Below are 13,764 nucleotides of genomic sequence, written 5' to 3' on the forward strand. Positions count from 1 at the left end.
GGATCATTTCTTATGTATGTCACTGGGCTCAGCATATCAGGATTCATGCGTATGCTTACAACCACATAAAGGGGGGGTTGAAGCAAAATACTGTATTTTATTTTTAGGCACAAGACCAGCATATCCTGCAGGATATTTAAATAAGAGCAGTGGTTCATTGAACTATTTTCATTGGCAGTTAAGTCTTTGCTGTTCCTATATCTATGCCAGTGTAAAATTCAATCATTAAAGGTTTCAGTTAATAGACCTAAGTACAACAAGTGGGCTGAGGTCTTGAATTTCAATAAACATAATACTATCTGCTGTAAATGCAAAGAAAATGTATTGCAATAGTTTTTACCTATAGATGGCAGTCTGGTCGTAGCTATAGGTGGCCCTTATTAGAAGACGGGTAATGTTTGCTAGAACAGTCATGAAGTCCTTCCTGTTTACCAGTGACATTGTGGAATGAATCACAAAATTCTCAGGTCGTAGAACTATCATTTTGGTGTGGTCTGTCAATGGATCAAGCTCAATTCCTTCAACATCATTGCTTATGAGGATACCGTTACCCTAACAAACAAAATGAAGGATAGAATTAGTGTGTCACAAAATCTGCAAGATAACTTTGCCCTAAATTAAGTCTTCGCTTGAAATATTTTTGCTATCCACTGAAACATGTATATCATGCCTTATAACACTTCAGTAAATGGCTTGGTAATCCAGAAAAATCTTCCTTGATAACTCAACAACAGCTAGTGTTTATATAGCACCTTTTAATGTAGAAAAAATTCCCAAGGTGCTTCAGCAAAGAGTGAACATTTAGAAGGTATCAAAGCTGTGTGTTTTAAGGAGGCATTAAAGGAGAGAAGAGGAAAATGAAGAGGTGGAGGGGTTAAGGGTGAGAATTTCAGGGTGTGAAGCCTAGAAGGGACAGCAGACAATTACAAGCAGAAGGGAAGGATGGATAAACAACAGGCCAGAGTCAAAGAAACAGAGTGCTGGATGATGTAGGGCTGGAGGTGCTTGCCAAGATATACTGTAGCATGGCCATTAGGGGTTCAAATATGAGGATGAAAATTTTAAATCTGAGGCACTGAGAGACCAGGAGATAATGTAAGTAAACAAGGACAGCATGCAAGCTAGGACTGAGGCAACATAGTTTGAAATGGACTGTAGTTTATGAAAGATATACAATGGGAAGCTAAACCCAAATTCTCCACTCTTGGCCATTCATCCCAGCTGAGCTTGGCAATCACGCGACCTCATAATCCTTTCCTGCACTCTGACTCCACTCTGGGACTGGACCCTCCATGCTATCTGGTGTCTTTTGGGTTCAAGCCAAGACTTAGAATTTACTAGTTTATACTTAACCAACAATACATTTAATGAAACATTTGTAAACCTTCAGTTTTGTCTGGTTGAACAATGGGAACTTTTTTTTAAAATTCATTCTTGGGATGTAAATATTGTTGATCAAGTCAGCATTATTGTCCATCCTCAGTTGACCTGAGAAGGTAGGTTGAAGGGTACCAGCTACACTGCTTAAAAGGTCTTGCATAAAATCCCAGTGTTTATCTCAGTGATCAGATCCATGCCAATTTTCCAGCTTTATATACAGAGATAATACCCTACGCTCTGTGTGCGCAGGAGTTTTATTTACAAGTGTTTTTTTTAAATGTCTACTCTTTCATGTTTCCAGCTTGCTGCTGTTTACCTTCAGTTTAGTTTATGTTTCTTTACACCCACAGGCTTCACTAATATTACACAGAAAGAGAAGAGGCAACAGACACAAAATCAAACACCAAACAACTGAACAAACATCTTTTCCCCCTTGTAAACTAAAGGAGGGACGTCTTGTGGCGGAGTGGGTAGTGCCCCTGCCTCTGAACCAGAAGCTCCGGGTTAAGTCTGACTCGAGACAAGGAGTGTGTGTTCATAATGTGGCCAAACAGGTTGAATATCAAATTGTAGATCCCTCCAACATAAACCAATGGCAGGCAGTAAGAGCGTGAGAGATTCCTGGTCAGCCATGTGTGGAAAGAAACTGGAGCCTCTACCATCACTGTCCATAGCTCCAGGCTGTAACATGCATGTAAAAGTGTATGTTGCCACAGCAGCTTGGACTCCTTAGGGTGCTGGTTGGCTCAGTTACCTGGCTGGCCGGTATGGATCAGATTGATGCCAACAGCATGGATTCAATGCCTGTTCCGGCTGGGATGAATTGCCCTACCTGTGGTGGTGATCATGGCACTGTGGTTTGGATCTGCCTTTGAGCAGGGAGATCAAGGAGAAGAAGCTAAAGGACCTTAGTTTAAATTAAAGCAACAAACATATGTATATCAAGTCATTAGAGTTCAGTGTGTCCATTTTCTTTAAGTACAGAAATAGTCTTTGAGATACAAAGGTCACCGATGACATCGCTGAGATCTATGAACTTGAGGATGAGGTTCTGTGTCATAAGCTCGATGAGGCAGATGACCAACATTGCGGTCGCTCATCAGTAAAGGAAATATATCTTCATAATCACTGTCCTCGAAATATCCTGCTCTACTTGTTATCAAGCATCTCACGTTGCACTTTGTTTTGTCATCCAACATATATGTGTTGGTACTGAGCAATTGTTTGATCTGCTTTGGTCTCGATAGAGATGATGCGGGTTTGTGCTCATGATTTGGCCTTTTAATGCGAACCAAAATTTCAACTTCAAATTGTGGTTTCTTTGTGCATGTTTGCTTATCAAAATATGCTTTGCTTTACCTAGTGTTTTGCGCTTTCCAGTCAGAGAACGTGAGGTAGATCAATTTATGCAAAGGACGATATGAATGGATAGATCAGACCATTTCCCACCAACATACTAACACTCAGACTATCCTTGATCACCCTGTTTAATCGATCAATGCCACCATTCAATTGTGGGTTGTGTTGTGATGTCAGATTATGGTGAATTCTGTAGTTTGCTAGGAATCCGTGAACTGACTAAAAACAAACTGTGGTCCATTGTCTGTTGTGATATTCTCTGGCAAACTCAATTACGTAAACAACTCATCTAGAACGTCAATGACTGAAGTGGTAGTTATGGAATTTGTTGTAGCGATTTCCGGCCATTTCCTATATGGATCATGAACAAAAAGCGAAACACATTGATAGCTGGGAGGTTCTTATTTTATTTTTCATTTACGGGATTGGGCGTCACTGGCTAGACCAGCATTTACTGCCCATCTCTAATTGCTCTTGAGGTGGTGGTGAGCTGCCTTCTTGAACTGCTGCAGTCCATGTGACATAGGTACATCCACAGTGCTGTTAGGAAGGGAGTTCCAGGATTTTGGCCCAGCGACAGTGAAGGAACGGTGATATATTTCCAAGCCAGGGTGGTGAGTGGCTTGGAGGGGAACTTCCAGGTGTTGGTATTCCCATATATCTGCTGCCCTTGTCCTTCCAGATGGTAGCGGTCATGGGTTTGGAAGGTGCTGTCGAAGGAGTCTTGGTGAATTCCTTTGTAGATGATACATACCATCTTGTTCATCGGTGATGAAGGGAGTGAATGTTTATGGAAGGGGTGCCAATCAAGTGGGCTGCTTTGTCCTGGATGGTGCCAAGCTTGTTGAGTGTTGTTGGAGCTGCACTCATCACTGCACTCAGGCAAGTGGAGATTATTCCATCACACTCCTGACTTGTGCCTTATGGATGGTGGACATGATTTGGGGAGTCAGGAGGTGAGTTACTTGCCACATGATTCCTAGCCTCTGACTTGCTCTTGTAACCACAGTATTTATATTGCTAGTCCAGTTCAGTTTCTGGTCAATGGTAACCCCCCCGGGATGTTGATAGTGGGGCATTCAGCAATGGTAATGCCATTGAATATCAAGAGGTGATGATTAGATTCTCTCTTGTTGGAGATGGTCATTGCCTGGCACTTGTGTGGCACAAAAGTTACTCACCTGGATATTGTCCAGGTCTTACTGCATTTGGATATGGACTGCTTCAGTATCAGAGGAGTCACGAATGGTGCTGAACATTGTGCAATCATCAGCGAACAGACCCACTTCTGACCTTATGATGGAAGGAAGGTCATTGATGAGGCAGCTGAAGATAGCTGGGCCTAGGAGACTCCCCTATGGAACTCCTAAGTGATGTCCTGGAACTCAGGTGATTGACCTCCAACATCCATAACCATCTTCTTTTGTGCTAGGTGTGACTCCAACAAGTGAAGAGTTCTCCCCCTGATTCCCAGTGATTCCAGTTTTGTTAGGGCTCCTTGATGCCACACTCGCTCAAATGCTGCCTGCATGTCAAGAGCAGTCACTCTCATTTTACCTCTGGAGTTTAGCTTTTTTGTCCATGTTTGAACCAAGGCTGTAATGAGGTCAGAAGCTGGATGAACCTGATGTAACCCAAACTGAGCATCCAGTGAGCAGGTTTTTGCTAAGCAAGTGCTGCTTGATAGCACTGTTGAAGACCTCTTCCATCACTTTACCGATGATCGAGAGTAGGTTGATGTGGCAGTAATTGGCTGGGTTGGATTTGTCCTGCTTTTTGTGTACAGGACATACCTGGGCAATTTTCCACATAGCCGGGTAGATGCCAGTATTGTAGCTGTACTAGAATAGCTTGGCTAGGGGTGCAGCAAGTACTGGAGCGCATGTCTTCAGTGCTATTGCCAGAATATTGCCAGGGCTCATAGTCCAGTGCCTTCAGCCATTTCTTGATATCACATGGAGTGAACTGAATTGGCTGAAGACTGGCATCTGTGATGCTGGGGACCTCCGGAGGAGGCCAAGACGGATCATCCACTTGGCACTTCTAGCTGAAGATTGTTGCAGATGCTTCAGCTTTATCTTTTGCTCTGATGTGCAGGGCTCCTCCATCATTAAGGATGGGGATATTTGTGGAGCCTCCTGCAGTAAGCTGTTTAATTGTCCACCACCATTCACGACTGGATGTGGCAGGACTGCAGAGCTTATATCTGACCTGCTGGTTGTGGAATCGCTTAGCTCTGTCTATCACTTGCTGCTTATGCTGTTTGGCATGCAAATAGTCCTGTGTTTTAGCTTCACCAGGTTGACACCTCATTTTTAGGTTTGCCTGGTGTTGCTCCTAGCATGCTCTCCTGCACTCTTCATTGAACCAGGGTTGGTCCCCTGGCTTGGTGGCAATGGTAGAGTGGGGGTTATGCCAGGCCGTGAGGTTACAGATTGCGGCTGAATACAATTCTGCTAAATCTGTTCAAAATCTATCCCATTTAGCACGGTGGTAGTGTCACACAACACAATGGAGGGTCTCCTCATTGTGACGATGGGACTTTGTCTCCACAAGGATGGTGCCAGGGTATCTCCTACCGATACTGTCATGGACAGATGCTTCTGAGGCAGGCAGGTTAGTGAGGATGAGGCCAAGTATGTTTTTCCCTCTTGTTGGCTCCCTTACCACCTGCCGCAGACCCAGTCTAGCAGCTATGTCCTTTAGGGCTCATTCAGCTCGGTCAGTTGTGATGCTACCAAGCCACTCTTGGTGATCCCAACTCAGAACATTCTGTGCCCCTGGCACCCTCAGTGCTTCCAACAAGTGGTGTTCAACATGGAAGAGCACTGATTCATCAGCTGAGGGAGGGTGGTATGTGGTAATCAACAGGAGGTTTCCTTGCCCGTGTTTGACCTGATGCCATGAGACGTCATGGGGCCCAAAGTCAATTTTGTGGACTCCCAGAGCAACTCCCTCCTGACTGTATACCACTGTGCTGGCACCTCTGTTGGATCTGTCGTGCCGGTGGGACAGGACATACCCAGGGCTGGTGATGTTGGTGTCTAGGATATTGTCTGCAAGGTATGATTCTATGAGGACCTTGCAGTGTCGACAGAGCTGATTGCCGTTGTCATTTCTGTTGCCTAGGTCGATGAGGGGTTGTCTGTCCAGTTTAATTCCATTTAGGCTTTGTAGCAGTTTGATACAACTGAGTGGCTTGCTAGGTTATTTCAGAGAGCAGTTAAGAATCATCCACATTGCTGTGGATCTGGAGTCACATATAGGCCAGACCAGGTAGGAAGGCAGATTTCCTTCTCTAAAGGTCATTAGTGAACCAGATGGGCTTTTACGACATTTGACAGTGGGGTTTCATGGTCATCATTAGGCTCTTAGGGTGGAATTTTCCATGCCCATTGGCGTTGGGCGTCATGGCGAGCGTGGGCGGACAATATGGCAGGAAGGCCAAAAATCAGTTTCACAGCATCACGAAACCAGTTTGCAATCAACCGCTCCCTCCGTCAATGGTGGGCCACGTTTCCCGCCATCGGACATTGGGAACTTCATTATAATACATCTGCACATCATGAGCAGCACTCACACTCATCAGCACTAGACTTCACATGCATCACCACATCACTTTTAGAGGGGCTCATGGACAGGTCTCTACTTACGAGACCAGCATAAGGCAGGGGTGGCTTTTCAACGGCTGCAGGGTTATGGCTTGCCTGAGGAATGGGAAGAAGTGACTTCAAGCAAGGGAAGAGGCTGCAGGGCTAGGGCATTACTGGGGAAGGGGCTATCCCAGGGTGCATGTGGGGACACATGTTGATCTGTGCAAGTGGCCTCAAGAGGTTGAGGGCTGAGGAGGCAGTCTCCAGAGCAGATAAGGCTAGATGGAGATGTGTGGATGTGTATGAGAGAGTCAGTGGTGATGTCCCTTGAGCTGGCAGTGAGTGAGATGCCAGTGAATATGTGATGAGCTTGTGACTGTGTGAGTTTAGAGTGATGAGATGGTTGCCTTAACCAGGCGGCACAGATGTGGTCATTCATCCTCTTTCTGCACTGGATGGCCAACCTCTGTGCAGCGTTGGCACTGACCACCACTGCCATTGCTTCCCAAGCCGGAGTGGTGACGCCGATGGGCCTCCTGCGGCCAGAGCAGAGGTAAAGGACATTGCAATGGGCTCCAACTGTGTCCAGAAGGCGCCCCAGGGATGCTTCACTGAATCCAGGGGCTGCAGTCCTTGCCTTTCAGGACCATTTCTTCTGTGCAGCAGTCCTGGGCTGTAAGCACTGAGAGGCGTGCATGCGGCTGCACTTTAAATATGACGCCCAGCTTGAGGGAGCGGTGAAACGACGGCGTGGCGGGTGAATCAGAGGCCGCCTGACAGTGAAACAGCATGTTTCCCGAGAATGCATGAGTATTGAGGCAGAATTGGAATGATACTGCATGAAAACCCACCTTGGTGGCCAGCGAGTAGAACATCCTTTTTCCCGCCCGCTACCGCACTTAGTGCAAATCTGGGACAATTCCGCCCTTAATTCCAGATATTAATTGAATTAAAATTTCACCATCTGCTGTGGTCCCAGAGCATTACCCTGGGTCTCTGCACCACCGCCTATTTGCGCTTCTCCAAGATATCTACTTTTGGGTTGTTGCCATGGTTTTGTTGGCCATTGGGTCAGTTGTAGAGGTGGAGGACACTGTTCAACAGATTTTTCACGAGTGTACATGGTGCCCAATTTCTAATGAACTCTTCCACGTGGCAACCTATTGCTGGCCACCAGATTTTCTCACAGATCGTTGTTTCATCCAAACAGCACCCGAATGGTCTTCATGCACGTGATGCAATACGTTGCTATCACACTTTTGGGATAACCACACGAGTTCCACGTATAATCCAGTTGTCAAATAATGCGAGTTCATTATGTACTCTGTAGTATATGGCCAGTTCTTCTTCTATTTTGTGAGGTGCCTCAGTTTTTAGGTACTGGCATATTTTCTGCAGTTCACTGTCTGTCACTGATTTTGCTTTAACTCCTTTTCTGTGAGGTTGCTTGTAGGATGGTAAACAGCAGACTGAGCTTGCAGTTCCACAAGGCAATATTACTGGTTTCACAAAGTAAAGGTCCATGTCACATGACTCCCACCTCTCCTGTCTTTCACAAGGGATGCACAATCCTCATCTGGGTCCCCAAGATAGTTAAATGCCCCTACCATTAAGAATTGAAAGGGAGGTTGAGGGGCCCTTTGTCCTCGCAGACGAGTAGACTCCAGTTGGCCAACCAGGGTTATGAAATGCAGATGGCCTTTGTATAGCTTTCTTTGAATTTGGTCTTTGCAGACCACCGGGGGCGGGGGGGTCATTAGTGTCCCTTCAGAGGTAACGAGCTGCAAATTTTTTTTTAGATGCTGCCATGGTACATCTTTTTGTTTGAGGGTCACAGACAGACAGCTTCAGCCATTTTAAAAGGTCTTTGCCCAATTTTTAAACTTTTAGAAATAGCCATGAGGATAAAAAATGTACAGGGTGAGTTCTTAGTCCCCTCACAGTGCTCATGACCTTGGACAAAAAAAAATGAGTTCTATTTCATTGTTGTTTATGTGGTCTTATGAAGGAAGAATAGTAAGTGAAGAAGTGTACATGCATTCTCTCATTCACACTGGCATATCAGACAGACAGCTAGCAGGGGCAAGGCCAGCTACCTGCTGCATTTTCCTTTATCCAAGGTTTAAATCTGGGTGAATGTGTCAGCAAGGATACTGTCCTGTACTGGGATGGGGAATGTTTAGGTGACTTGGGAAGATTAAAATCTTCCATATGAGAAAGTCTATTCGGGGCTAGAGTTCTGGGGGAGAATTCTCTCCCCGTCGGGTGGGCCATTCGGGAGCAGGCGCAGGTGGCAGCAGAGCCGATCGCCACCCGTGATCAGCTCCGTGCTGCCATTTTACTTGGGCGGACCAATTAAGGCCCACCCAGCATGAAATGCGGCTCCCAAGGACAACGGGAGCGGGCGGGCAGCGGTGGTACTGCTATGACTGCCGGGTCCAATGTGACTCGGTGGCCTGTTTAAATAGCGCGCAGGCAGCCTTGCAAAGGCTGTGAATCAAGGCCGACAGAAGGGCTCCCCAGAGCACTGCTGGTGAACAGGCCAGGCAGGAAGGTAGGGCAGGGGGGCAGTGTGCCCCTCTTTTTTCTGACGAGTGCCTCACTGTCCTCCTGGAGGAGGTGGCAGCACGGTGGGAGGTCCTTGTTCCTCGGGATGGGAGGAGGTGTCCCCCCCACCTGACCAAACGTGCCTGGGAGGAGGTGGCAGACATAGTTGGCTCCCATGACAGTGCGACGCACGTGGATCCAGTGCCACAAGTGTTTCAATGACCTCCTGCGTTGGCATAAGTAACTTAACACAGCAGATAGGCTTTCCCCTCATTCCACCCCCACCGATTCTGAGTGCAGTTACTGCATTGAATCATTCACAGCATGTGTCCCTCGCTGGATGGGCCAGCAGATATTGCCCATGCCTAGTTCACCCTGAGAGGGTTGTGCTGAGCTGGGTTCTGCACCCACAACATGTGCTAGACTGACACTCAGTACTGTTTTGGGGGCTACCTCAAGGATCTGCACCTAGGCGCAGTGCTGGAACTGCAAATCATCTCAAAGTCAGGCTGCTGACACGCTGGGAGAGGAGCTTCCAGGTGGAGGGGCACCAATCCATCTGCTGCCCTTGGCATTCGAGGTGCTTGTGCGTCCTTGCTTCACAAGATTAAACTGTGAGATGCCAAATTGGTGGAGGCAGCATGTGGGCAAGGGGGGAGTCAGCCCTGGCTTCTTGGTGTGAGTGCATGGCAGCTGCGGGGTGATGGTTCACTGGAGCCCTGCAATGTTTCACTCAGGTGGGGTTGGCATTGATGTGATGGCAGTCCAGATACAGGGTGGACAAATCAATGCTCCTCTCTCCTTTTCAGGAGAAGACCGCACACAGCACCGCAGAGCAGATGCGGACTGGCGGAGGCCACACTCAGTTGGCCATAATCACCAGACACAAGCAGGAGGCGATGGAGCTGGAGACGTGCCATGTGCCCAGGTCCACTGGTGCAGGTGAGGCTGGGGTGCCAGGGGGAGGTAAGATTGCCATGCATTGAGGTCACCATGTGTGTCCCAGCAGCCATGCCACTGTTGAATGTTCAGTGATTGAAGCTTCTAACATGCGTTGACCATTGATTATGGAAGGATGAGCACATACTGATCCGGTAGCCAGGCATGCACACTGACATTGTCTCGACTTTAACTAATCAAATGTCCTTTTCTTCCTTTCAGCATCACCGGAGCAGGGCCGAGAGGAGGAGGCAGAGGGGCCACCTCTCACACCCGAGGGCTCAGAACAATTACAATCACCAGTGTCACACCCTCTCAGCCAGGCAGGCACCAGCGCAGATACTAGCACCTCAGCGGGAATTCGATCATCAGCTAATGTCCCGGGGCATGGCGGTGCGGGTGGAGACAGAGAGTGCCGGCATTGGAGTACTGCAGGGGACCAGGCACACCCTCAGTCGGTGGCTGATGATGGGCCTCTGGAGTCATCTGTGCGGCAGCAGACGCTTGAAGTCCTGCAGGGTATGCGGGAGGATCTGGCGGAGATACATGAGGCAATGCGTGGCATGGTCTCCATGCTGGAGGAGTCCATACAGAGCATCACCGATGCAATGAGCCTCATGGCCGAGTGCCATGCTTCCTCCATGGAGAGAGTGGCAACCCTTGTGGAGAGGCTCCTCCAGGAGAACAATCAGAGCTTCCTGGGGATGCACTCGGACCTGCAAGCCCTCACGGCGGCATTGACCTCAGCTGGTCAGTGCCAGTGTGGAAGATGTATTAGGCACCAAGTATCCCAGCTCGGTGCCCATCCATCAAAGGTGAGCAGGGAAGTCCGAAGCGACCTCACGTCGGAGGAGTTGTCTCTGTGGGCTCCTTTCAAGGTGCTCCGGATGAGGGCAGCAGCTCCTCCGCCCCTCTGCCAGTGACTGTGGGATCCGATGAGGCTGCAGCGACTGGGAAGATGCCAGCCGTGGAACTGGCCGCTCCCTCCCAGGCGGGGCCATCAAAGGCTCCACGGGCCAGGGGACACCTGCCAAAGTCATCAAGGACAACAGGACAGCACAGTGAACAGGTTGTCTCCAATGCCAGTGCCAGCGAGGGGGGAGCACCTAGATGTAGCACCCGGAAACGTAAACTTAAGGCACCTTAGGCACACCACGGGCTTCTCACTGGTGGGTTTATGTTGCCCTGCTATGAGTTGATGACAAGTTGGTGTGATGTTGAACACCTTTGCATTCAGTTTCTTTTCTGCTTTATTTTGTTGATTCATTAAATGCTTCATATGTGAACATGGCTGAGGGTGATTCCTTTACTTCTGCAGGTGGACAGGAACCCATGATGTTATGAGTGACTTGTTTGTCATTGAGCTTTATTGACAAGGCACATAGTTAATGTTCCTAACCAGGCAGATATTGCTCTCAGGTATTGAGTATGGAGTCTGCAGCCCTGGCGTGTGTTGGAGGTTCATACGTGGTGGCCAGCTGAAGGTTTGTTGGATTAAAGCCTCCCGAGTGTCCCTGCCTCCCTGGAGGATGCCCGGGTCAGCGTCACCCCCTCAGCATTCTCCTGAGCGTGCTCATCCTTGGACTCACTACTGGCCTCATCGTGTGCAGCCAGAGCAACTGCGCCTACATCTTCTTCCTCCACTGCATCCCCCCCTTTCCAGCGCCAGATTCTGGGGAGCGCAGCATGCAACCACTATCAGCGACACACGATCTTGGGGTATTAGAGTGCGCCCCCTGAACGGTCCGGGCATCGGAAGTGCATCTTGAGAAGACCAACGGTTCTCTCTACCACTGCCCTTGTGGTGCCATGGCTCCTATTGTACCGCTGCTCAGCTTCTGTTCTTGGATGGCAGAGAGGCGTCATGTGCCACCTTTTGAGGGGATAGCCCTTGTCACCCAGCAGCCATCCATCCAGCCGGGCTGGAGCACTGAAGAGCTCCGGCACCTGGGAGTGTCTGAGGATGTAAGCGTCATGGGAGCTGCCTGGGTACCTTGCACAGACTTGTAGAATCTGCATCGTGTGATCACACACTATCTGAACGTTCATGGCGTGGAAGCCCTTCCTGTTGACAAAGGCACCGGGCTCACCTGCTGGCATCTTGATGGCCACATGTGTACAGTCTATTGCACCCTGGACGCGGGGGAAGCCAGCATTGGCCGCGAAGCCTCTGGCTCACTGTGCCTGGCTGGCCTTGTCCCAGCGGTAGTGGATGAAGGTCATTGAACGCCTGAACATAGCGTCTGTCACCAGCTTGACACAAATGTGGGCAGCTGATTGGGAAACACCGCAAAGATCACCCACCGACCCCTGGAAAAAGCCGGGGGCATAGAAGTTGAGGGCAGCCGGACCTTCAACGCCACTGGCATTGAGTGCCCACCCACACAGCTGGCACAGATCTCAGGGCCTATCATCTGACAAATGGAGGTCACGGTCTCCCTTAAGAGAGAGGCACAGCACCTCAGACCTATTGAGGTAGCTGCTTCGTCGCCTGTAAACCCTGGTAGTAGGACAGTAGCGTCTTCTGTGGCCCCTTCCGCCTTTCACTTTCTGTTGGCCCTCCACCCCTTGTGTCTGCGCTTCTCCTCCCAAAGGTGGCTCCCCTGGAGGCTGAATATGGACTCCTGGCCTCCTCCCCCGTCTGGCCCTTCCTTCCTCCTCAGAGGAGGTCCCTCCAGTGGAGAGCACAACTCCCATTCCCAGGCCAAGGAAAGGCTTCCTGAAACAAGCAAGGCCCCAAAAATGAATTTTACTCCAGAGTCCTGACCTGAAGCCTGTTACTCCTGTCCAAGCAGCTGTGAAGAGTTTTGAAGTATTCCTGCTCACACAGGCAAGTAAATGTCTGACAAATAACACTCGCAATCCCACTCACCCCTCTTATCCCATTCGTGGATGAGGTTTATAAAAAGTGTGTCCTACCTGCCTGCCCGTTGCGTCCATGCGATGACCTGAAGATCGCACAGTTCCCGAAAAATCAGCGTCAATTACTGGCTCAAGGGCCTTAAGTGGCCCGTTAATTAATGGCAGGCATGGATCGGAGATCATTTTGCGCATCGTTTAACACGTTGTGCCCCCGCCCCCGCACGCTGATGTGAAAATTCTGACCCTGAATTTCCCCTGTTCGGGATGAGGCATGAGCAAAGCTATTGGTTTCAGAAATCTTGCCTGTTCAACTCCTGATTAAGTATCTTCAAAAGAATCTGGGGGATGTTACAGGGTGGTTACCATTCAGTGAGTGAGTGATGGTCAAGCTGCTCTGGGCTATCCACAGGGGAATGCTGGACATCTCACTCTGTGAGTGCCAGTGTTTTTGATCATGGGGCTGAGCTGCTCTTGACCAGCCTAGCTCCTCCATGCCCACCTTGGTAAACTGTGGGTTCAGCTGTTCAAACCCAGGGACTGTGGTTAGTCTAATTGTCAGGTGATTGGGGTGTTTTAAAGGGACTTTGTTCTCTTTAGGGAGTTCCGGTTCAGTGTCCAGCTCAGGTGCTAGCACACACGCTGCCTATGTCACGGAGCAGTACAATGGACTTGCTCACATTTTGGGACAGGTGGGAGGACACTGTTCCTGAAGGGACAAGACTCCAGAAGCTCTGTAGGAGTTTGTCCGGCTCAGACACACACAGCGCCATGCCCTTCAGGGGGTAAGATTTGGTAGCGAGAGCTTCTGCCTGCTCTGCTGCAATACCCACTGGGGCATCCTTCAGGAGACTATTCATATGGAGCCCTATTAGACCTACGGGCTTCCCTTGCAATCTCCAGCACTCAGGTCTGGAATGGCCTATTTTATGGCAATGGGAACATACCTGTCTCTGGGGTTCTCCCTTTGTGCTGCAGGGAGGCTTCGTGCACCCTGCTTTGTGTTTTCTTTTCTGGGTGGGGGCAGATCACCCTGCTCATCTTTCCAATACCCATGGGAATGGTTTGGAAAAGGTCTGCCTGACTT

The 13,764-nt window shown here is 49.1% G+C and overlaps 1 protein-coding gene across 1 annotated transcript in view; it reads right to left on the minus strand.

The window, feature by feature from the left end:
- The window catches only part of lama2 (laminin, alpha 2), a 582,487-nt gene that overhangs the window by 305,835 nt on the left and 262,888 nt on the right, over positions 1–13,764 (minus strand). The window contains exon 14 of the mRNA XM_078542125.1: positions 341–552. Within this exon, the coding sequence (XP_078398251.1) occupies positions 341–552 (212 nt within the window). The remainder of the gene's footprint in view (positions 1–340; positions 553–13,764) is intronic.

Source organism: Cetorhinus maximus, chromosome 5, assembly GCF_964194155.1.
Source record: "Cetorhinus maximus chromosome 5, sCetMax3.hap1.1, whole genome shotgun sequence".
Classification (NCBI taxonomy): Eukaryota; Metazoa; Chordata; class Chondrichthyes; order Lamniformes; family Cetorhinidae; genus Cetorhinus; species Cetorhinus maximus.